The sequence below is a fragment of the Nerophis ophidion genome, linkage group LG11 (assembly GCF_033978795.1).
Source record: "Nerophis ophidion isolate RoL-2023_Sa linkage group LG11, RoL_Noph_v1.0, whole genome shotgun sequence".
Lineage (NCBI taxonomy): Eukaryota > Metazoa > Chordata > Actinopteri > Syngnathiformes > Syngnathidae > Nerophis > Nerophis ophidion.
The window spans coordinates 5,731,890-5,757,247 of record NC_084621.1 but is presented as its reverse complement, the minus strand read 5'-3'; the positions used below and the strand labels follow the sequence as shown (position 1 = coordinate 5,757,247).

The 25,358-nt window shown below is 41.8% G+C and overlaps 1 protein-coding gene across 2 annotated transcripts in view; it reads right to left on the bottom strand.

The window, feature by feature from the left end:
- grik2 (glutamate receptor, ionotropic, kainate 2) overlaps positions 1 to 25,358 on the bottom strand; it is a 607,548-nt gene that overhangs the window by 59,249 nt on the left and 522,941 nt on the right. For both annotated transcript variants that reach the window (XM_061914965.1, XM_061914966.1), the window contains exon 15: positions 8,692 to 8,917. In XM_061914965.1, the coding sequence (XP_061770949.1) occupies positions 8,692 to 8,917 (226 nt within the window). The remainder of the gene's footprint in view (positions 1 to 8,691; positions 8,918 to 25,358) is intronic.

The following is a 25,358-nucleotide window of genomic DNA, read 5'->3' as shown; positions in this document are numbered from 1 at the left end:
TTACCCTCCAGTCTCACCATGAATTCATTATTGTGGACCCCGACTTAAACAAGTTGAATAACTTATTGGGGTGTTACCATTTAGTGGTCAATTGTACGCAATATGTACTGTACTGTGCAATCTACTAATAAAAGTTTCAATCAATCAATCTTTTCTGGCAGGACTGTTGGCTCCCTCACCTGTCCCTGATTGGCAATCAGGACACACCTGTCCCTGATTGGCAATCAGGACACACCTGTCCCTGGTTGGCCATCAGGACACACCTGTCCCTGATTGGCAATCAGGACACACCTGTCCCTGATTGCCAATCAGGAATCCTCTACAACCCGCCCTGTTGTCTGAACAGAGCTTGATCATTTTCTTTCCCTCTGATTCAATTACACCATATCTTTATTTGTGTTATTAAATATATAATATATAACAAAACATGAAATTTGGGCTAATACTCTACAGATACTGTAATATGATTGTTCATGTTTTTCAGTCAGTACTAATTAGTGTCAGTGTCGTGTGTTACAAACGCAAACGAGTGTTGTGTTGTTGTAGATCAGGGTTAGGGAACCTATGGCTCTAGAGCCAGATGTGGCTCTTTTGATGACTACATCTGGCTCTCGGATAAATCTTAGCTGACATTGCTTAACACGATAATTATGAATAAATCCGCTGGAATTCACAGTGCTAAAAATAACGTTCAAAATATAAAACATTCTCATGCATTTAAATTCATCCATCCGTTTCCTACCGCACCTGTTCAAGAAGTCGCAATAATGGTATGAAGTATTTTATGTCATGATGGGGGGAGAGGGGGACTACTCGGGACATGGCATTTAGGTGGAAACACAACTTAATTTAAACTGAAAAAAGATACAAACAAAAATCGCTCACAGCGGAGGCATAACTCGGGCTAAGGACGAAAGCTAACGCATAAACAGACTAAGAACATAAATCAAACAAAACTTACTTGGCATGGCATGAAGCACGAAACTATGGCAAGGCATGAAACAAGTCAGCACAGAGCAAGAAAAGATCACATTGACGCCAGGGCGACTGACTGGCAAATACAAGCTTAAATACTGCCTCTGATTAGTGCTGGGGAAGCAGGTGAGCGGGCATTTGGTCCACCAGAGACAGGTGGACAAAATGAGTAACCAAGGAAACCAGACAAGGGAGTGGAAAAAAAACAGGAACTTAAAGAGTCCAAAAGACAAACAAAAACATGATCAACAGACATGGCATTGGATTTATTATTGGTTAGCTTCAGAATAACAATGTTATTAAAAAGAATAAGAGACTTATTATCCTCTAAAAATGTTGGTCTTACTTGAAAATGCACGCATTTAGTTGTAGTCCGTGTTAAAAAAATATGATATGGCTCTCACGGAAATATATTTTGAAATATTTGCCTTTCATGGCTCTCTCAGCCAAAAAGGTTCCCGACCCCTGTTGTAGATGCTAGCTTATCTCTTGCCGTAGTTAGCTTGTACGGGTAATACCCAAACACGCCGATGTGTTACCACGCTAGAAAAAAAGAGTTCTTCAGTGTTCGCTCTCAAAATAGGAATGTCGCTACAGCTTGGTTATTCATCATCATCGGCGGTCATTCGGACGAGTATGACGATCCTCCTGGTAGGGGTGTATCCCTTTATGGAGGATGCCTGTGCGTGACTTGGTTTAACTTGGGGAGACTGGTGCCCAGACAGTCACCACATGATCCTTGACAGAATAGGGTCAGGGTTCAGTGGCATGGAGTCCAAGACGACTGGCGACCCTTTTTTGCTGCAGCCTTCTTCCCCCTTCGCAGCCGTTGTGTTAGTTCTAAAATCTACCGCCGTCCGCCTGCTCCGCCATTGAGGTCTTCACTGTATCCCTGGCTAGGGGGCAGTCAGGTACCCTGCTTTTGCCAAGGACCACCTGGGGTAACAGTAGTAAAGGGGGTCCACCTCCTAGTGCCCCAAGACCCCATAGAGGAGCCTCCACTGCCGGATGCACTTTAACGTCATGCCCAGGACAAAGCTTGGTTAGGGAACGTAAATAAAATATTCGTGACGGTTTTGACATGCATCAAAGTGATTTAGAGGAAGAATAGATTACTCTCATTAACTGCATTGCTAGCTATCTAGAACAAGACGATTTTTATATGTTAGAGTGCAAACAAAAAACGTGTGTCTTTGTCACGGCGCATGCAAGTTCGGCCTGCACCTCTGCTAAAAGTGCGCCGGGACACCCCCCCATGCTCGCTCTGGCCGCATCACGGCCACGTGCCGGAAAATCTGCAGGCAATCACTAATCAGAGTACCTGGAAGTAATAAAGAAAGACAGCATAAAGACCGCCGGACCCGAAGATCCGGTGCCGGAACGTAGTTCACTCTCGTATGCGTCCCCTGTTTCCTGTGATCGAGCTGTCCAGAATCCCTCTGGATTCTGGACTGCCTCCCTCGATTCTCGACCCCTGCTTGGACACGTGTCTTTGTCACGGCGCATGCGCAATCCCTCATGTCTTTTGCTGCAAGTTCGGCCTGCACCTCTGCTAGAAGTGCCCCGGGACACCCCCTACGCTCGCTCTGGCCGCATCACGGCCACGTGCCGGAAAATCTGCAGGCAATCACTAATCAGAGTACCTGGGAGTAATAAAGAAAGACAGCATAAAGACCGCCGGACCCGGAGATCCGGTGCCGGAACGTGGTTCACTCTCGTATGCGTCCCCTGTTTCCTGTGATCGAGCTGTCCAGAATCCCTCTGGATTCTGGACTGCCTCCCTCGATTCTCGACCCCTGCTTGGACCCCTGCTTGGACACGTGTCTTTGTCACGGCGCATGCGCAATCCCTCATGTCTTTTCCTGCATGTTCGGCCTGCACCTCTGCTAAAAGTGCGCCGGGACACCCCCTCACGCTCGCTCTGGCCGCATCACGGCCACGTGCCGGAAAATCTGCAGGCAATCACTAATCAGAGTACCTGGGAGTAATAAAGAAAGACAGCATAAAGACCGCCGGACCCGAAGATCCGGTGCCGGAACGTAGTTCACTCTCGTATGCGTCCCCTGTTTCCTGTGATCGAGCTGTCCAGAATCTGGACTGCCTCCTTCGATTCTCGACCCCTGCTTGGACACGTGTCTTTGTCACGGCGCATGCGCAATCCCTCATGTCTTTTGCTGCAAGTTCGGCCTGCACCTCTGCTAGAAGTGCCCCGGGACACCCCCTACGCTCGCTCTGGCCGCATCACGGCCACGTGCCGGAAAATCTGCAGGCAATCACTAATCAGAGTACCTGGGAGTAATAAAGAAAGACAGCATAAAGACCGCCGGACCCGAAGATCCGGTGCCGGAACGTAGTTCACTCTCGTATGCGTCCCCTGTTTCCTGTGATCGAGCTGTCCAGAATCCCTCTGGATTCTGGACTGCCTCCCGCGATTCTCGACCCCTGCTTGGACACGTGTCTTTGTCACGGCGCATGCGCAATCCCTCATGTCTTTTGCTGCAAGTTCGGCCTACACCTCTGCTAAAAGTGCGCCGGGACACCCCCCCATGCTCGCTCTGGTCGCATCACGGCCACGTGCCGGAAAATCTGCAGGCAATCACTAATCAGAGTACCTGGGAGTAATAAAGAAAGACAGCATAAAGACCGCCGGACCCGAAGATCCGGTGCCGGAACGTAGTTCACTCTCGTATGCGTCCCCTGTTTCCTGTGATCGAGCTGTCCAGAATCCCTCTGGATTCTGGACTGCCTCCCTCGATTCTCGACCCCTGCTTGGACACGTGTCTTTGTCACGGCGCATGCGCAATTTCTCATGTCTTTTGCTGCAAGTTCGGCCTGCACCTCTGCTAAAAGTGCGCCGGGACACCCCCCACGCTCGCTCTGGCCGCATCACGGCCACGTGCCGGAAAATCTGCAGGCAATCACTAATCAGAGTACCTGGGAGTAATAAAGAAAGACAGCATAAAGACCACCGGACCGGAAGATCCGGTGCCGGAACGTGGTTCACTCTCGTATGCGTCCCCTGTTTCCTGTGATCGAGCTGTCCAGAATCCCTCTGGGTTCTGGACTGCCTCCCTCAATTCTCGACCCCTGCTTGGACCCCTGCTTGGACACGTGTCTTTGTCACGGCGCATGCGCAGTCCCTCATGTCTTTTGCTGCATGTTCGGCCTACACCTCTGCTAGAAGTGCCCCGGGAAACCCCCCACGCTCGCTCTGGCCGCATCACGGCCACGTGCCGGAAAACCTGCATGCAATCACTAATCAGAGTACCTGGGAGTAATAAAGAAAGACAGCATAAAGACCGCCGGACCCGAAGATCCGGTGCCGGAACGTAGTTCACTCTCGTATGCGTCCCCTGTTTCCTGTGATCGAGCTGTCCAGAATCCCTCTGGATTCTGGACTGCCTCCCTCGATTCTCGACCCCTGCTTGGACACGTGTCTTTGTCACGGCGCATGCGCAATCCCTCATGTCTTTTGCTGCAAGTTCGGCCTGCACCTCTGCTAGAAGTGCCCCGGGACACCCCTCACGCTCGCTCTGGTCGCATCACGGCCACGTGCCGGAAAATCTGCAGGCAATCACTAATTAGAGTACCTGAGAGTAATAAAGAAAGACAGCATAAAGACCACCGGACCGGAAGATCCGGTGCCGGAACGTAGTTCACTCTCGTATGCGTCCCCTGTTTCCTGTGATCGAGCTGTCCAGAATCCCTCTGGATTCTGGACTGCCTCCCTCGATTCTCGACCCCTGCTTGGACACGTGTCTTTGTCACGGCGCATGCGCAATTTCTCATGTCTTTTGCTGCAAGTTCGGCCTGCACCTCTGCTAAAAGTGCGCCGGGACACCCCCCACGCTCGCTCTGGCCGCATCACGGCCACGTGCCGGAAAATCTGCAGGCAATCACTAATCAGAGTACCTGGGAGTAATAAAGAAAGACAGCATAAAGACCACCGGACCGGAAGATCCGGTGCCGGAACGTGGTTCACTCTCGTATGCGTCCCCTGTTTCCTGTGATCGAGCTGTCCAGAATCCCTCTGGATTCTGGACTGCCTCCCTCGATTCTCGACCCCTGCTTGGACACGTGTCTTTGTCACGGCGCATGCGCAATCCCTCATGTCTTTTGCTGCAAGTTCGGCCTACACCTCTGCTAAAAGTGCGCCGGGACACCCCCCCATGCTCGCTCTGGCCGCATCACGGCCACGTGCCGGAAAATCTGCAGGCAATCACTAATCAGAGTACCTGGGAGTAATAAAGAAAGACAGCATAAAGACCGCCGGACCCGAAGATCCGGTGCCGGAACGTAGTTCACTCTCGTATGCGTCCCCTGTTTCCTGTGATCGAGCTGTCCAGAATCCCTCTGGATTCTGGACTGCCTCCCTCGATTCTCGACCCCTGCTTGGACACGTGTCTTTGTCACGGCGCATGCGCAATCCCTCATGTCTTTTGCTGCAAGTTCGGCCTGCACCTCTGCTAGAAGTGCCCCGGGACACCCCCTACGCTCGCTCTGGCCGCATCACGGCCACGTGCCGGAAAATCTGCAGGCAATCACTAATCAGAGTACCTGGGAGTAATAAAGAAAGACAGCATAAAGACCGCCGGACCCGGAGATCCGGTGCCGGAACGTGGTTCACTCTCGTATGCGTCCCCTGTTTCCTGTGATCGAGCTGTCCAGAATCCCTCTGGATTCTGGACTGCCTCCCTCGATTCTCGACCCCTGCTTGGACCCCTGCTTGGACACGTGTCTTTGTCACGGCGCATGCGCAATCCCTCATGTCTTTTCCTGCATGTTCGGCCTGCACCTCTGCTAAAAGTGCGCCGGGACACCCCCTCACGCTCGCTCTGGCCGCATCACGGCCACGTGCCGGAAAATCTGCAGGCAATCACTAATCAGAGTACCTGGGAGTAATAAAGAAAGACAGCATAAAGACCGCCGGACCCGAAGATCCGGTGCCGGAACGTAGTTCACTCTCGTATGCGTCCCCTGTTTCCTGTGATCGAGCTGTCCAGAATCTGGACTGCCTCCTTCGATTCTCGACCCCTGCTTGGACACGTGTCTTTGTCACGGCGCATGCGCAATCCCTCATGTCTTTTGCTGCAAGTTCGGCCTGCACCTCTGCTAGAAGTGCCCCGGGACACCCCCTACGCTCGCTCTGGCCGCATCACGGCCACGTGCCGGAAAATCTGCAGGCAATCACTAATCAGAGTACCTGGGAGTAATAAAGAAAGACAGCATAAAGACCGCCGGACCCGAAGATCCGGTGCCGGAACGTAGTTCACTCTCGTATGCGTCCCCTGTTTCCTGTGATCGAGCTGTCCAGAATCCCTCTGGATTCTGGACTGCCTCCCGCGATTCTCGACCCCTGCTTGGACACGTGTCTTTGTCACGGCGCATGCGCAATCCCTCATGTCTTTTGCTGCAAGTTCGGCCTACACCTCTGCTAAAAGTGCGCCGGGACACCCCCCCATGCTCGCTCTGGTCGCATCACGGCCACGTGCCGGAAAATCTGCAGGCAATCACTAATCAGAGTACCTGGGAGTAATAAAGAAAGACAGCATAAAGACCGCCGGACCCGAAGATCCGGTGCCGGAACGTAGTTCACTCTCGTATGCGTCCCCTGTTTCCTGTGATCGAGCTGTCCAGAATCCCTCTGGATTCTGGACTGCCTCCCTCGATTCTCGACCCCTGCTTGGACACGTGTCTTTGTCACGGCGCATGCGCAATTTCTCATGTCTTTTGCTGCAAGTTCGGCCTGCACCTCTGCTAAAAGTGCGCCGGGACACCCCCCACGCTCGCTCTGGCCGCATCACGGCCACGTGCCGGAAAATCTGCAGGCAATCACTAATCAGAGTACCTGGGAGTAATAAAGAAAGACAGCATAAAGACCACCGGACCGGAAGATCCGGTGCCGGAACGTGGTTCACTCTCGTATGCGTCCCCTGTTTCCTGTGATCGAGCTGTCCAGAATCCCTCTGGGTTCTGGACTGCCTCCCTCAATTCTCGACCCCTGCTTGGACCCCTGCTTGGACACGTGTCTTTGTCACGGCGCATGCGCAGTCCCTCATGTCTTTTGCTGCATGTTCGGCCTACACCTCTGCTAGAAGTGCCCCGGGAAACCCCCCACGCTCGCTCTGGCCGCATCACGGCCACGTGCCGGAAAACCTGCATGCAATCACTAATCAGAGTACCTGGGAGTAATAAAGAAAGACAGCATAAAGACCGCCGGACCCGAAGATCCGGTGCCGGAACGTAGTTCACTCTCGTATGCGTCCCCTGTTTCCTGTGATCGAGCTGTCCAGAATCCCTCTGGATTCTGGACTGCCTCCCTCGATTCTCGACCCCTGCTTGGACACGTGTCTTTGTCACGGCGCATGCGCAATCCCTCATGTCTTTTGCTGCAAGTTCGGCCTGCACCTCTGCTAGAAGTGCCCCGGGACACCCCTCACGCTCGCTCTGGTCGCATCACGGCCACGTGCCGGAAAATCTGCAGGCAATCACTAATTAGAGTACCTGAGAGTAATAAAGAAAGACAGCATAAAGACCACCGGACCGGAAGATCCGGTGCCGGAACGTAGTTCACTCTCGTATGCGTCCCCTGTTTCCTGTGATCGAGCTGTCCAGAATCCCTCTGGATTCTGGACTGCCTCCCTCGATTCTCGACCCCTGCTTGGACACGTGTCTTTGTCACGGCGCATGCGCAATTTCTCATGTCTTTTGCTGCAAGTTCGGCCTGCACCTCTGCTAAAAGTGCGCCGGGACACCCCCCACGCTCGCTCTGGCCGCATCACGGCCACGTGCCGGAAAATCTGCAGGCAATCACTAATCAGAGTACCTGGGAGTAATAAAGAAAGACAGCATAAAGACCACCGGACCGGAAGATCCGGTGCCGGAACGTGGTTCACTCTCGTATGCGTCCCCTGTTTCCTGTGATCGAGCTGTCCAGAATCCCTCTGGATTCTGGACTGCCTCCCTCGATTCTCGACCCCTGCTTGGACACGTGTCTTTGTCACGGCGCATGCGCAATCCCTCATGTCTTTTGCTGCAAGTTCGGCCTACACCTCTGCTAAAAGTGCGCCGGGACACCCCCCCATGCTCGCTCTGGCCGCATCACGGCCACGTGCCGGAAAATCTGCAGGCAATCACTAATCAGAGTACCTGGCAGTAATAAAGAAAGACAGCATAAAGACAGCCGGACCCGAATATCCGGTGCCGGAACGTAGTTCACTCTCGTATGCGTCCCCTGTTTCCTGTGATCGAGCTGTCTAGAATCCCTCTGGATTCTGGACTGCCTCCCTCGATTCTCGACCCCTGCTTGGACACGTGTCTTTGTCACGGCGCATGCGCAATCCCTCATGTCTTTTGCTGCATTTTCGGCCTGCACCTCTGCTAAAAGTGCACTGGGACACCCCCCATTCTCGCTCTGGCCGCATCACGGCCACTCGCCGGAAAAGCTGCAGGCAATCACTAATCAGCGTACCTGGGGTTAATAAAGAAAGACAGCATAAAGATTTAGAGTAGCATACGCATTCCACCTACTCATCAGATCCAATAAACCTATTGAACTGATTACTGCCGTTGTGCCGTCTCCTTCCCCTGCCGTACCGAACAGTTTTCTTGTCTCTCATAATGATTGTGAACGTTAGGCTAAATAAAATAAAAAAAAGTGCAGTTCCGCTTTAAGAGCACGTGTAAAACATTTAGTCATAATCGTAGCGTACATACCCATCGGAGTGCCAACCCCATATGCTTGTGAGTCAATGAGGCCTCCAATCTGGGTGAGGTTGCAGTTGCGCTGGATGGCAAACTCAATGGTGGTGGACTCCATGAGGAAAGCGTAGTCGGAGGTCAGCGCTCGGTGAATGCCTTCTTCTACATTCTTCACCATCACAGAATGCCTCCGACTGCTCATGAACTCCCACATTTTGTCATATGTGGAGATCTTGGTTTTCTGCAAAGAGACGTAATAACAACATAATTACATGTTGAGAGTAGAGCTAATATGTTAACTATGGAATTATGCAGAAACCAGGCTCCTCACTGGAAAGAAGCATGTCATTGTACTTCATTAAAGCATTTTCACTTAGGTATGAGAAATATGACATTATTTTATCGTTAGGTTTATTGGTTAATGCATGATTAACATGTTTCCAAAATTAAGTCACTGTTGTAAATAACTGTGGTTAATTAACCCTTAGCGTTCCAATGAGCTATTTGGGACCTACTCCCGTTTCAAAAACTGAAGATTTCCAACCTCCATGGTCATTATAAAAAAGATCCAATGGCCTACAAGCAGACAATTGGATGGGTCAAAAATACGTTCTTTGTGTAGGAATTAGAGATGCGCGGTTTGCGGTCTCATCCGCGGGTAAACCGCGGGTCGGGCGGTTGTCATGATGAACAAATAGATTTTAATTAGATTCGGGCGGGTGGCGGTTGAACCATCCGGAGATATTTGATATACATGATTCTGGGATCGGTATCTTCTGCCATTCAAAGAGCCATTTAAGACCCGTGTCATAAAGCGAAGAGGTCAATAGGAAACGCTATTATTCTCTTGAATGACTGCCGTAAGTCACCCAAATAATAAGTATTAAGGCGTGCTATGAAGCCATTAGCTTTGTCGCCTTCTACATCATACACGATCTGCTTGTCAGTCCAGCATCATGTTGTGTGTGGCTTCCGCGGCAACACGCAGACGACTGCAAGGCATACTGGGTGACACAGAGTACACTAATGGTTGTGATATACCCAATTTTAACACTCTTAGTAATATGCGCCACGCTGTGAAGCCACACCAAACAAGAATGACAAACACATTCCAGGAGACCATCCTCACAATACGAAGGTCCTGCAGTCCTGGGTTCAAATCCAGGCTCGGGATCTTTCTGTGTGGAGTTTGCATGTTCTCCCCGTGAATGCGTGGGTTCCCTCCGGGTACTCCGGCTTCCTCCCACTTCCAAAGACATGCACCTGGGGATAGGTTGATCGGCAATACTAAAATTGGCCCTAGTTTGTGAGTGTGAATGTTGTCTGTCTATCTGTGTTGGCCCTGCGATGAGGTGGCGACTTGTCCAGGGTGTACCCCGCCTTCCGCCCGATTGTAGCTGAGATAGGCGCCAGCGCCCCCCACGACCCCGAAAGGGAATAAGCGGTAGGAAATGGATGGATGGATGGATGCATCCTCCCAGTAACACAAGATAAATGCAACACAACAAATACCCATAATCCTTTGTATTCATGACACCGCTGACTATTTTATACACCCCGTGCGTCTGTAAGGTGGGCGGGATTGGGGGCGCGGGGGTGTAAAATATATTCAGGAAGTGTCATGAATACAAAGGATTATGGGTATTAGTTGTGTTGCGTTTATGTTGTGTTACTGTAAGGATGTTCTCCCGAAATGTGTTTGTCAATCTTGTATGGTGTGGCTTCACAGCGTGGCGCATATTAGTAAGTGTTAAAGTTGTTTATATCACAACCATCAGTGTACTCTGTGTCACCCAGTATGCCTTTCAATCTCGTACGTGTGATTGCGGAAGCTGCACACAACATGTCGCCGGACCAACAATTGGGTCGTACATGTTGTTGAAGGTGTCTAAGGCAATGGCTTCACAGCACGCCCACGTTCTTGTCATCAGGATGAACACTATTGAATAGTCGCGAGAACGTCAGTGGTTCCAATTGACTTCATTACTCTGAGAAACAGGTTTAAATAGCTCTGTGAGTGGTAAAGTTGGCCAACTTCTGATGTAATTCAGCGGGCGGGTACGGTCCCGATAAAAAGTTGGTTCGGGTGGACGGCGGGTGGATGACGATTTTGGTGACGCGGATGATATAATTGCCCATCCGCGCATCTCTAGTGCAAAGTAATTCATGATTTGTTAAAAAATGTTAGTGGGTAGCTAGTTAAAATGGGATATTGTGTTCTTACAAGAATGCCTTAGAAGTGATCATTTTAAAATGTTCAATTTGAAAAATGTGCACTTAGAGAAAATATTTTTAAAAAGTGATTTTTATCTATTTCTAGATATATTTATTGTGAGAAATCATTAAGATGATTAGTGTTTCAACATATATAAATATCATTAATTATTAATAATAACATTGTGAGGACTCTTCTTCGGCATGGCTTTTCCCGTGGATGCGTCGAAGCAGAACACAGCATAGGTAAGCTAAAGGTATTTATTTAATAATAAAAAGGCTAGGAACAAAAACACTGGTGTGAAGAGAAAAGGTAAACAAAAGACGCTAGCGTGAAAGCTAGGATAAAACACAAGGAAAACTAAAACTTGGTACGAGGACACAAAAGAGTAAACAAAAACATTCAGCATGAAAGCTGGAAAATAAAGTGGCTTAGCATGAGAGCTAGCGAGAAAATACATACGAATGAAAGATGAGAGTCGTCACTGATGCGCGTGGGCAAATTAAGATCCGAGAATGAGTGAACAGAAAAGGTGAGCGTAAATAGGAGGGTGAAAATTTGTAGCAGGTGTGCGGGGCGAGACTAGCAGGTGGACTGGTGAGTGATCATGGTGACAAAGCAAACAGGAAATAAGGAGTCGGAGGAATATCATCGACACCATGTCATGACCACAGTTTACAGCGGGGGTCACCAACGCGGTGCCCGCCGGCACCAGGTTGCTCCGTAAGGACCAGATGAGTCGCCCGCGGGCCTGTTCTAAAAATGGCTCAAATAGCAGCACTTACCAGTGAACCGCCTCTATTTTTTAAGTTTTATTTATTTACTAGCAAGCTGGTCTCACTTTGCTCGACATTTTTTTATTCTAAGAGACAAAACTCAAATAGAATTTGAAAATCCAAGAAAATATTTTAAAGACTTGGTCTTCACTTGTTTAAATGAATTCATTTATTTTTTACTTTGCTTCTTATAACTTTCAGAAAGACAATTTCAGAGAAAAAAATACAACCTTAAAAATGATTTTAGGATTTTTAAACACATACCTTTTTTCCTCTTAAATTCCTTTCTCTTCTTCCCTGACAATTTAAATCAATGTTCAAGTAAATTAATTTTTTTTATTGTAAATAATAAAAAAATAATTTTAATTTAATTCTTCATTTTAGCTTCTGTTTTTTCGACGAAAAACATTTGTGAAATTTTTCTTCAAACTTAATACGATTAAAATTCCCAAAAATTATTCTGGCAAATTTAGAAAATCTATAGAATCAAATTAAAATCTTATTTCAAAATCTTTTGAATTTCTTTAAAAAAATTTGTTCTGGAAAATCTAGAAGAAATAATGATTTGTCTTCGTTAGAAATATAGCTTGGTCCAATTTGTTATATATTCTAAAAAAGTGCAGATTGGATTTTAACCTATTTAAAACATGGCATCAAAATTCTAAAATTAATCTTAATCAGGAAAAAATTACTAACGATGTTCCATAAATTATTTTTTTAATTTTTTCAAAAAGCTTGAATTAGCTAGTTTTTTTCGTCTTTTTCTCGGGTGAATTTTGAATTCTAAAGAGTCGAAATTGAAGATAACCTATGTTTCAAAATAACATTTTCATTTTTTTCCTGTTTTCTCCTCTTTAAAAACGCTCAATTAAGTGTTTTCTTCATCATTTATTCTCTACAAAAAACCTTCCGTAAAAGAAAAAAAAAATGTACGACGGACTGACAAACAGAATGCCCTTTTTTTATATATATATATATATATATATATATATATATATATATATATATATATATATATATATATATATATATATATATATATATATATATTTATTAAAGGTAAACTGAGCGAATTAGCTCGTTCTGGCAATTTATTTAAGTGTGTATCAAACTGGTATTCTTTCGCATTAATCAGTACCCAAGAAGTAGCTCTTGGTTTCAGAAAGGTTGGTGACCCCTGGTTTACAACGACGTCCAGTCCTGAGATCTCTCCCCCATAGGTTGTCTCAATCCACGGTAAGAGTGGCCGCTAATGACTTGTTTTGTCAGTTGGTACCTATTGTGATGCATAAATCATAGTCATCATTGTCACCGACGTCCCACTGGGTGTGAGTTTTCCTTGCCCTTATGTGGGCCTACCGAGGATGTCGTAGTGGTTTGTGCAGCCCTTTGAGACACTAGTGATTTAGGGCTATATAAGTAAACATTGATTGATATACAAAATAGAAAAATAAATAGTGTAGATCTGAGCAGCAGATCGCAACAAAAAGAGTTAAAAGGTAAATTGAGCAAATTGGCTATTTCTGGCAATTTATTTAAGCGTGTATCAAACTGGTAGCCCTTCGCATTAATCAGCACCCAAGAAGTAGCTCTTGGTTTCAAAAGGGTTGGTGACCCCTGGTCTACAGACTACATAAGAGAACGTATCAATCAATCAATCAATCAATGTTTACTTATATAGCCCTAAATCACTAGTGTCTCAAAGGGCTGCACAAACCACTACGACATCCTCGGTAGGCCCACATAAGGGCAAGGAAAACTCACACCCAGTGGGACGTCGGTGACAATGATGACTATGAGAACCTTAGAGAGGAGGAAAGCAATGGATGTCGAGCGGGTCTAACATGATACTGTGAAAGTTCAATCCATAATGGATCCAACACAGTCGCGAGAGTCCCGTTCACAGCAGAGCCAGCAGGAAACCATCCCAAGCGGAGGCGGATCAGCAGCGCAGAGATGTCCCCAGCCGATACACAGGCAAGCAGTACATGGCCACCGGATCGGACCGGACCCCCTCCACAAGGGAGAGTGGGACATAGAAGAAAAAGAAAAGAAACGGCAGATCAACTGGTCCAAAAAGGGAGTCTATTTAAAGGCTAGAGTATACAAATGAGTTTTAAGGTGAGACTTAAATGCTTCTACTGAGGTAGCATCTCGAACTGTTACCGGGAGGGCATTCCAGAGTACTGGAGCCCGAACGGAAAACGCTCTATAGCCCGCAGACTTTTTTTGGGCTTTGGGAATCACTAACAAGCCGGAGTCCTTTGAACGCAGATTTCTTGCCGGGACATATGGTACAATACAATCGGCAAGATAGGATGGAGCTAGACCGTGTAGTATTTTATACGTAAGTAGTAAAACCTTAAAGTCACATCTTAAGTGCACAGGAAGCCAGTGCAGGTGAGCCAGTACAGGTGTAATGTGATCAAACTTTCTTGTTCTTGTCAAAAGTCTAGCAGCCGCATTTTGTACCAACTGTAATCTTTTAATGCTAGACATGGGGAGACCCGAAAATAATACGTTACAGTAATCGAGACGAGACGTAACAAACGCATGGATAATGATCTCGGCGTCTTTAGTGGACAAAATGGAGCGAATTTTAGCGATATTACGGAGATGAAAGAAGGCCGTTTTAGTAACGCTTTTAATGTGTGCCTCAAAGGAGAGAGTTGGGTCGAAGATAATACCCAGATTTTTTACTACCTTGTGATGGGTAATTCCCAAAAAAGCAGCATTTCGTTGGCATAAACAAGCATTTAAGTCTCACCTTAAAACTCATCTGTATACTCTAGCCTTTAAATGGACCTCCTTTTTAGACCAGTTGATCTGCCGCTTCTTTTCTTTCTCCTATGTCCCCCCCTCCCTTGTGGAGGGGGTCCGGTCGGATGACCATGGATGAAGTACTGGCTGTCCAGAGTCGAGACCCAGGATGGACCGCTCGTCGGGACCCAGGATGGACCGCTCGCCTGTATCGGTTGGGGACATCTCTACGCTGCTGATCCGCTTGAGATGGTTTCCTGTGGACGGGACTCTCGCTGCTGTCTTGGATCCGCTTTGAACTGAACTCTCGCGGCTGTGTTGGAGCCACTATGGATTGAACTTTCACAGTATCATGTTAGACCCGCTCGACATCCATTGCTTTCGGTCCCCTAGAGGGGGGGGGGGGGGTTGCCCACATCTGAGGTCCTCTCCAAGGTTTCTCATAGTCAGCATTGTCACTGGCGTCCCACTGGATGTGAATTCTCCCTGCCCACTGGGTGTGAGTTTTCCTTGCCCTTTTGTGGGTTCTTCCGAGGATGTTGTAGTCGTAATGATTTGTGCAGTCCTTTGAGACATTTGTGATTTGGGGCTATATAAATAAACATTGATTGATTGATTGAAAACCGGCTCTGGATCCCAATGTTGTTGTTTTTTTTATGCAAAAGAATGGCCATGCATCATTACGCTCAGGCTACTAAGCTGCAATTGATATACTGACACAGATTGTTGAAATGATTTGTTTTTAACTTATAAATGAAATTGTATTAAGTATGATAGTTAAAGTGAATTTAAATATAAAACCCTGAATATCGTTCCTAAAACTAGTGATGTCTGTGAGTCAACGCGAGCCCGAGTCAAACAATCTGGATCCCCACAAATAGTCCTAACGCCCATCTTTATTACTTTCCACAGGAGCAGATTTGAAGGTAGTTTTGAAGCCATTTGAAACCTAATTAAGTCACATCTTCAAGGTCCCGCCCGCCATTATTTTGTGTAATGACTTTTCGTGGCTGGTCGATATTTTAGATCAACTGGGTGATTTGTGGAGTGCCTATCAGAATCTTTTGGAGTCACCCTTGACAAATCAGGCGATTGAGCATGCAAGCCGCAGACTGCTGATAAGAAGGGTGCAGGGGCTGTGAATACGTGGACGGACAGATAACCGCTTGGATTCCAAAACCGGGCCGATGGCAGAGGTGCATCCCACATATTTACACACAATGCCTTCTGTGATCTTGGAAAGGGGATGTATGTGAAGATAAAAACCCTGTTCAAACTAATCCATTGTAAGGCTGCGGAATTCTTACTTGAGTCGGATTGAAAATAAATATTCTTGTTTGCTTAAATACACCATTAAACACACAACCATGGGACTTTAACAAAAAAATACTATACCTTATACCAGGGGTGGACAACCCGAAACGTTTAAAGAGTCATTTCGTACTAAATATACAAAAAACAAATCTTTCTGAAGCCGCAAAAAATGAAAAGTCTTATATAAGTCTTATAATGAAGGCAACAAATGACGTAAGTGTCAATATTAGCAATGATAGCCTACTATCAAAATGACTTTAAAAGTCTTATATAAGTCTTATAATGAAGGCAACAAAATGACGTAAATGTCACTTTTAAAGTCATTTTGATAGTAGGCTGTAATAGCCTATTATCAAAATGACTTTAAAAGTCTAATATAAGTCTTATAATGAAGGCAACACATGACATAGGTGTCTATATTTACTTATAATAACCTACTATCAAAATTACTTTTAAGGTCTTATATAAGTCTTATAATGAAGACAACAAATGACGTAAGTGTCTATATTAACTATAATAGCCTACTATCAAAATGACTTTACAAGACTTACATAAGTGTTATAATGAAGGCAACACATGACGTAAGTGTCTATATTAGCAATGATAGCCTACTATCAAAATGACTACAAGTCTTATATAAGTCTTTTAATGAAGGCAATAAATGATGTAAGTGTCTATATTAGCTATAATAACCTACTATCAGAATGACTTTAAAAGTCTTATAATGAAGGCAACACATGACGCAAGTGTCTTTATTAGCTATAAAAGCCTACTATCAAAATGACTTTAAAAGTCTTATATAAGTCTTATAATGAAGGCAACAAATGACATAAGTGTCTATATTAGCTAAAAAGCATACTATCAAATTTACATTAAAAGTCTAATATGAGTCTTATAATGAAGGCAACACATGACGTGTCTTTATTAGCTATAACAGCCTACTATCAAAATAACTTTAAAAGTCTTATGTAAGTGTTATAATGAAGGAAACAAATGACATAAGTGTCAATATTGCCTATAATAGCCTACTATCAAAATGACTTTAAAAGTCTTATATAAGTGTTATAATGAAGGCAACAAATGACATAAGTGTCTTTATTAGCTATAATAGCCTACTATTAAAATGACTTCAAAAGTCTTGTATAAGTCTATAATGAAGGAAACAAATGACGTAAATGTCTATATTAGCTATAAAAAGCTACTATCAAAATTACTTTAGGTCTTATATAAGTCTTATAATGAAGGCAAAAAAATGACGTAAGTGTCTATATTAGCTATAATAACCTACTATCAAAATGACTTTAAAAGTCTTTAAGTCTTATAATGAAGGCAACAAATGACGTACGTGTCTATATTAGCTATAATAGCTTACTATCAAAATGACTTCAAAAGTCTTGTATAAGTCTATAATGAAGGAAACAAATGACGTAAATGTCTATATTAGCTATAAAAAGCTACTATCAAAATTACTTTAGGTCTTATATAAGTCTTATAATTAAGGCAAAAAATGACGTGTCTGTATTAGCTACAATAATAGCCTACTATCAAAATTACTTTAGGTCTTATATAAGTCTTATAATTAAGGCAAAAAATGACGTGTCTGTATTAGCTACAATAATAGCCTACTATCAAAATTACTTTAAAAGTCTTATATAAGTCTTATAATGAAGGCAACAAATGACGTAAGTGACTATATTAGCTATAATAGCTTACTATCAAAAATGACTTCAAAAGTCTTATATAAGTCTTATAATGAAGGCAACACATGACGTAAGTGTCTATATTAGCTATAAAAGCCTACTATCAAAATTACTTTACAAGTCTTATATAAGTCTTATAATGAAGGCAACAAATGACGTAAGTGTCTATATTAGCTAAAAAGCATACTATCAAATTTACTTTAAAAGTCTAATATAATTCTTATAATGATGGCAACAAATGACATAAGTGTCCATATTAGCTATAATAGCCTACTATCAAAATGACTTTAAAAGTCTTATATAAGTCTTATAATGAAGTTTAAGTTTAAGTTTAAGTTTAGTTTAAGTTTAAGTTTATTGTTCTTCGGTCAATGGTCAACAAAGCAAAAAAAACAGTTGTACATTCATAGATTGAAAATAAAAAGTTGTACATTCATAGATTGAAAATGAAAAATGTTACAGACCGAAAGGGTTTAGGCTGAAGTTAAACACTTATTGCGCCTAACCCTATAAACAAATTCAAGTACAAAATAAACTTCCGAAAGTTATAAAAAGTCCTTTGCACAACATATTATAAATACACATTATAAACAACATTATAAACAACATCATAAACAACATGAACGTAGTTCAATTTTATACACAGTACAGGCATGTGAAATATCCCTGTGTACATATAGACCTTTGCACTAGTTATATATACAATATACACAAACAATTGTACTTCTATTATTATTTATATCTCATGTTTAATTTTTAATTAACATTAATCGTAGTATTAACTACAATGTTAATTCAAGAGTGGTATATTTTTTCAAGACATTGGTCTTAAAGTGTTTTTTAAATGTGTGAATGGAACTGGAACATTTTAAGGAATCATCCAAGCTGTTCCACAGTTGAACTCCTCGAACAGAAACACATCTACTTTTTAAGCTTGTTCTTATTTTTGCTTTCTGAAAGAAAGCTGAACCTCTGAGGTCATTGGGATTCTCTCTGGGTTTAAATCTCACTTGTAAACATCCAGGCAGCATGTGGTTGTGAGCTTTAAAAGCCACAATAGTAGTATTGAGGTCAACAAGATCGTGCAGTTTTAATGTTTTTAATTTAATGAACAGAGCATTGGTATGGTCATGATAATTGGCATAAGTTACAATTCTAATCGCTTTCTTTTGAAGTAAAAATATAGAGTTAATGTTTGATTTGTAATTGTTTCCCCAGATTTCAACACAATAGTTAAGATATGGGAGTATGAAAGAATTATACAACATGATAAGAGCCTTTTGATTCACAGAGTTTTTAATTTTATGTAACATAGCAATATTTTTTGCCATCTTTGTCTTAAGTATATTTATGTACAGTTTCCAATTTAATTTATCATCTATATATATTCCCAAAAATTTTATTGAATACACCCTTTCTATCTCCATATCATCAATTCTTATATGGCGCTGTATGTTATTTTTCCTATTTCCAAAAATTATATATTTAGTTTTATTTAGGTTGATTGATAATTTATTGGCATCAAACCATTGCTTTAGTATGTGGAGTTCAATCTCTACAGTCTCTAGGAGTTGGTCAAGGTCTTGCCCAGAACAGTACAGACTTGTATCATCAGCAAAAAGAATACAGTTGAGTTTTTTAAGTATTTTGGAAATATCATTAATATACAGTAAAAACAATTTTGGCCCCAGTACAGAACCTTGGGGTACTCCATGTGTTATGATCTTTTTGTCTGAATCTACATTGTTCATATGCACATACTGCTCTCTCCCACCAAGATAACTTTTCAACCAATCATGAGCAAGACCTCTGACACCATACCTATGCATTTTGTTTAAAAGTAATGTGTGATCAATGGTGTCAAAGGCCTTGCTCAGATCAATAAAAACACCAACAGCAAACTCCCTCTTATCAATTGCAGTGGTTACCTCCTCAACTAGTTCCATCACTGCCATGGAAGTGGACCTGTTAGATCGAAAACCGTATTGGTGTTCACTTAGCAAGTGATGCTTATCAATAAAACTGTCGAGTCTTGACACAAATAATTTTTCAAGGACTTTTGAAAATTGTGAGAGTAAAGAAATAGGCCTATAGTTTGTGAACTGATGCTTATCTCCACTTTTGAAGATGGGAATGACTTTTGCCGTTTTCATTTTCTTTGGGAAGACACCTTTTATAAAAGAAATATTGCAAATATAAGTGAAGGGAACAGCTATAAAATCAACAACTTCCTTGATCAGAGAAAAGTCCAAGTCACAGCAGTCTGTTGACTTCTTGTTTTCCTGAGAATTTACAATTGTTTTGATTTCACTTTCATTAACGGGGGAAATAAAAAACGATTCTAAATTGTTTTGAATGGTTTGTTCATTAAATTTTGCACTATTTTCAGGCTGTACAATTTCATTTGCTAGATTAGGTCCAACATTTACAAAAAAATTGTTAAAAGCATCAGTTATCCCTTTAGGGTCATTTATAGTTAGATTATTTTCTATAAAATAGCTAGGATGTTCCTTATGTGTCATGTTTTTTTTTTTAATGATACCATTTAAAACTTTCCACATACCCTGGATGCTATTTTTATGTTGTTCTAATAGGTTACAGTAATATGTTCGCTTGCAGTGCTTTATTATTTGTGTTAACTTATTTTTGTACGTTTTATATTTGTGTTCAGTTTCTTTGGTTCTGTACTTTAAATGTCTTCTGGAAAGATAATTTTTCTTTTTGCAAGACTTCAGTATTCCTCTTGTGATCCACGGTTTGTCTTTAACGGTGCTGTCTTTAATGACACGTTTTTTAATTGGACAGTGCTTATCGTACAGTTTTATGAAAATATTGAGAAAAGTTTCATATGCCTCATCCGGGTATAAGTCTATAATGAAGGAAACAAATGACGTAAATGTCTATATTAGCTATAAAAAGCTACTATCAAAATTACTTTAGGTCTTATATAAGTCTTATAATTAAGGCAAAAAATGACGTGTCTGTATTAGCTACAATAACCTACTATCAAAATTACTTTAAAAGTCTTATATAAGTCTTATAATGAAGGCAACAAATGACGTAAGTGTCTATATTAGCTATAATAGCTTACTATCAAAAATGACTTCAAAAGTCTTATATAAGTCTTATAATGAAGGCAACACATGACGTAAGTGTCTATATTAGCTATAAAAGCCTACTATCAAAATTACTTTACAAGTCTTATATAAGTCTTATAATGAAGGCAACAAATGACGTAAGTGTCTATATTAGCTAAAAAGCATACTATCAAATTTACTTTAAAAGTCTAATATAATTCTTATAATGATGGCAACAAATGACATAAGTGTCTATATTAGCTATAATAGCCTACTATCAAAATGACTTTAAAAGTCTTATATAAGTCTTATAATGAAGGCAACAAATGACGTAAGTGTCTATATTAGCTATAATAGCCTACTATCAAAATGACTTTAAAAGTCTTATATACGTCTTATAATGAAGGCAACACATGACGTAAGTGTTTATATTATCTATAATAGCCTACTATCAAAATGACTTTAAAAGTCTTATATAAGTGTTATAATGAAGGCAGCACATGACGTAACTGTCTATATTAGCTATAATAGCCTACTATCAAAATGACTTTAAAAGTCTTATATAAGTCTTATACTGAAGGCAACAAATGACGTAAGTGTCTATATTAGCTATAATAGCCTACTATCAAAATGACTTTAAAAGTCTAATATAATTCTTATAATGATGGCAACACATGACGTAAGTGTCTATATTAGCTATAATAGCCTACTATCAAAATGACTTTAAAAGTCTTGTATAAGTCTATAATGAAGGAAACAAATGACGTAAATGTCTATATTAGCTATAAAAAGCTACTATCAAAATTACTTTAGGTCTTATATAAGTCTTATAATGAAGGCAAAAAATGACGTGTCTATATTAGCTATAATAACCTACTATCAAAATGACTTTAAAAGTCTTTAAGTCTTATAATGAAGGCAACAAATGACGTAAGTGTCTATATTAGCTAAAAAGCATACTATCAAATTTACTTTAAAAGTCTAATATAATTCTTATAATGATGGCAACAAATGACATAAGTGTCTATATTAGCTATAATAGCCTACTATCAAAATGACTTCAAGAGTCTTGTATAAGTCTATAATGAAGGAAACAAATGACGTAAGTGTCTATATTAGCTATAATAGCTTACTATCAAAATGACTTCAAGAGTCTTGTATAAGTCTTATAATGAAGGAAACAAATGACGTAAGTGTCTATATTAGCTATAATAGCCTACTATCAAAATGACTTTACAAGTCTTATATAAGTCTTATAATGAAGGCAACAAATGACGTAAGTGTCTATATTAGCTATAAAAGCCTACTATCAAAATTACTTTAAAAGTCTTATATAAGTCTTATAATGAAGGCAACAAATGACGTAAGTGTCTATATTAGCTATAATCAGAGGTGGGTAGTAACGCGCTACATTTACTCCGTTACATCTACTTTAGTAACTTTTGGGATAAATTGTACTAGTTTTAACGCAACATACTTTCACTTTTACTTGAGTATATTTATAAAGAAGAAACACTACTTTTACTCCGATCCATTTATCTACATTCAGCTCGCTACTCGCCACAGATTTTTATCGATCTGTTAAAGCACGCTTTGTTTGTTTTGGTTTGTCAGACAGACCTTCAAAGTAGGATCCATCACATGCCTGCGTTTCACCAATCAAATGCAGTCACTGGTGACGTTTGACTCCGTTTCACCAATCAAACAGAGCCAGGCGGTCACAAGATTAACTGCACACTTTTTTTTTTTTATAAACTTTTAATTATAAATTTCAACATTTAGAAACAGTTGAAAATAATAATCAAAGTAAGTACAAAAACTGTACAAAACAGTATAAAAAACGTTAAAAACAGCGCCAAGGGGTTGTAAATTCAAAGTAACTAAAATAGAATGCAATATATATATATATATATATATATATATATAAAATAAACAAAGTGCAAAGCCATAGGCTCACTCAATCTCAGTAAATAACTTAAATTTGGAACACAGCATCATCGTTTTCACAGTTTTCTTGTTGTTAGAGGTAGACTGTTTTAATGTAGCGTTCTAAATATTTTTTAAAGGCACAAAAAAATAGGTCGGGTATTGAGAAACTTACATTTATGAATATAAAACTTAGTCAATAAGGTTGCAAAGGTAAAATTCATTTTCAATTTTCTTTTCAATACAGTGAAAAACTAAATATATATTATTTAATGTATATTATTGTTTTAGTTGCTTAAGAGATATTCGTGGCTCTGAATGAGTTCTTTGCTATTTTTATGTTTTTGTGCATTACTTGTTGCCGTCATCATTAAATGAACAGGTTACTCATCAGTTACTCAGTACTTGAGTAGTTTTTTCACAACATACTTTTTATTTTTACTCAAGCAAATATTTGGGTGACTACTCCTTACTTTTACTTGAGTAATACATCTCTAAAGTAACAGTACTCTTACTTGAGTACAATACCTGGCTACTCTACCCACCTCTGGCTATAATAGCCTACTATCAAAATGACTGTGCCGCAGGTTGAAGCTTTGGTGACAAAAATGTTGAAATTTAATATTTATTGTACACATTTTTACAACATTATAAACCATTAGTAAAGCAAAGGCTACTCATAGGTGAGATAACTCCTGGAAAGGACTGGCTTTTAATGTCCAAAGGTATAGATGTGTATGTCCGAGTTAAAGGAAACGACAGGCTGTCTTCTTCTAATGGATTTATTACAATCTTTGGCAAGCTAGGTAATGTTTGCTGTGGTCTGGAACAACGTGGCACACTAACAACTATCTAAAAGGCAGCCAATATTACATACAGATAATGTAAATGTGAATGTAAATTATATACAAAGAGGATAAAAGTAAAGGATATTAAAAAAACTCAAATATACTGCAGCTACAAATGAGGCATACTGATGCAATATGTACATGCAGCTAGCCCAAATTGCATGTTAGCATTGATTAGCTTGACCAACTATGCCTGGATAACACTCTTACAAGTCAATTATATCAACAAAACACACACACATCCACAAAAAAATATATGCCACACATATACTCCCTTCCCCCCAACCCAACGCTCTCGACTGCGGCCTACCACCATGACCTTGAACGACCTTCCCTCTGTTGCTAGATATCTCGAGATGCATGTCGTAATATGTATATGTGCTTCGCTATGGACGTTTTTTTCCCACTCCAGACTGGGCTCCATTGGGAGCCCAGTCTAGATTGTATTTTTTTACTCATCCATCCCCTGCGTTTACCTTTTTCCCATCTTTTACGGGGTGCCTTATGGCGACCCATCAGCGTTCTTGTTCTGTAACCTTGTCTAATCTTGAACAGGTCTGTGCTGAAAACAAAGTTTCGTTGTACTTGTGCAATGACAATAAAGACCTTTTCTATCCTAAAACGCATCGTTGTGCATTCAAGCACAGCATACAACTTTTGGTGGACAAAATGAGACAAAGAAGGAGTGGAAGATTTTACATGTAAGCAAACCTGCGTCACAGTCAACACTATGGTGAGTTCAAGGACCGCCGAAATTAGTAGGACAAAACGATGTTTACCAAATAGTCTCATCCGTTAAGCATGCACACAAACATATTAAACAGCGGGCTTTCTAACAATTGGAATGGTTTGTGTCATGTTTGTCCTCACACAAACATGACACATTCATTACCAGGAATTGAGTAACGTTGACCCCGACTTAAACAAGTTGAAAAACTTATTCGGGTGTTACCATTTAGTGGTCAATTGTACGGAATATGTACTGTACTGTGCAAACTACTAATAAAAGTCTCAATCAATCAATCAAGACAAAAAACATTCTAAAACCCCAAAATTATTTCCCCCCCCCCATCTTTTTCCATTTTCAATCCTTTTTTAAAAATGCTCTAGAGAGCCACGGGTTGCTGACCCCCGGCTTATACTATAAAAGGGATATATTAGGATTTTATTTTGCATTTAGAGCACATCTTTGTGGTCTACACAAAATGTACTTGTGGTTTTTTGGTCAAAATGTTTGGCCCTGCGATGAGGGGGCGACTTGTCCAGGGTGTACCCCGCCTTCCGCCCGATTGTAGCTGAGATAGGCGCCAGCGCCCCCCGCAACCCCAAAAGGGAATAAGCGGTAGAAAATGGATGGATGGTCAGAATGTTTTCAAGCCGTTGTGTTAGAAGTTTTATATACGTGCCTCCACTACGACTGCGCCTTCTCCCCATCAGCAATTTTGTAGTTTTAGCGCTTCCATATGGAGTCTACTGAGCGATACGTTAAAACTATCCGCTACTTTGTATAAAAAAATGGCGACTGCATAGGTTGCATGTGCATGTACGAGCCAGTCTGCCCCTCAACAAGAAGAAACGTATTGACTACAATGGTCTTCAGGTATCATATATGGAGATATTCATCTTGGAGAAAGCAAACCACCGAGTTTAAGTATTCAGTTGGAGCACATAATAAGATAAGGCCCCTTAGTTTGACTTTCGCAGGTGGATTGGATCACTTCTCGGAGGAAAAGAGGCCCTAATTGTGACTTCGGAATGCAAACGTGATAGCCCTATCCTTGAGAAAAGACTAGTGAATTAGTGAAGTGCATTATATTTATATAGCGCTTTTTCTCTAGTGACTCAAAGCGCTTTACATAGTGAAACCCAATATCTAATTTTTTACATTTAAACCAGTGTGGGTGGCACTGGGAGCAGGTGGGAAAGGTGTCTTGCCCAAGGACACAACGGCAGTGACTAGGACGGCGGAAGCGGGGATCGAACCTGCAACCCTCAAGTTGCTGGCACTGCCGCTCTATCAACCGAGCTATACCACTACGTGTCTAGCTCAACGTCAACATTTAAGT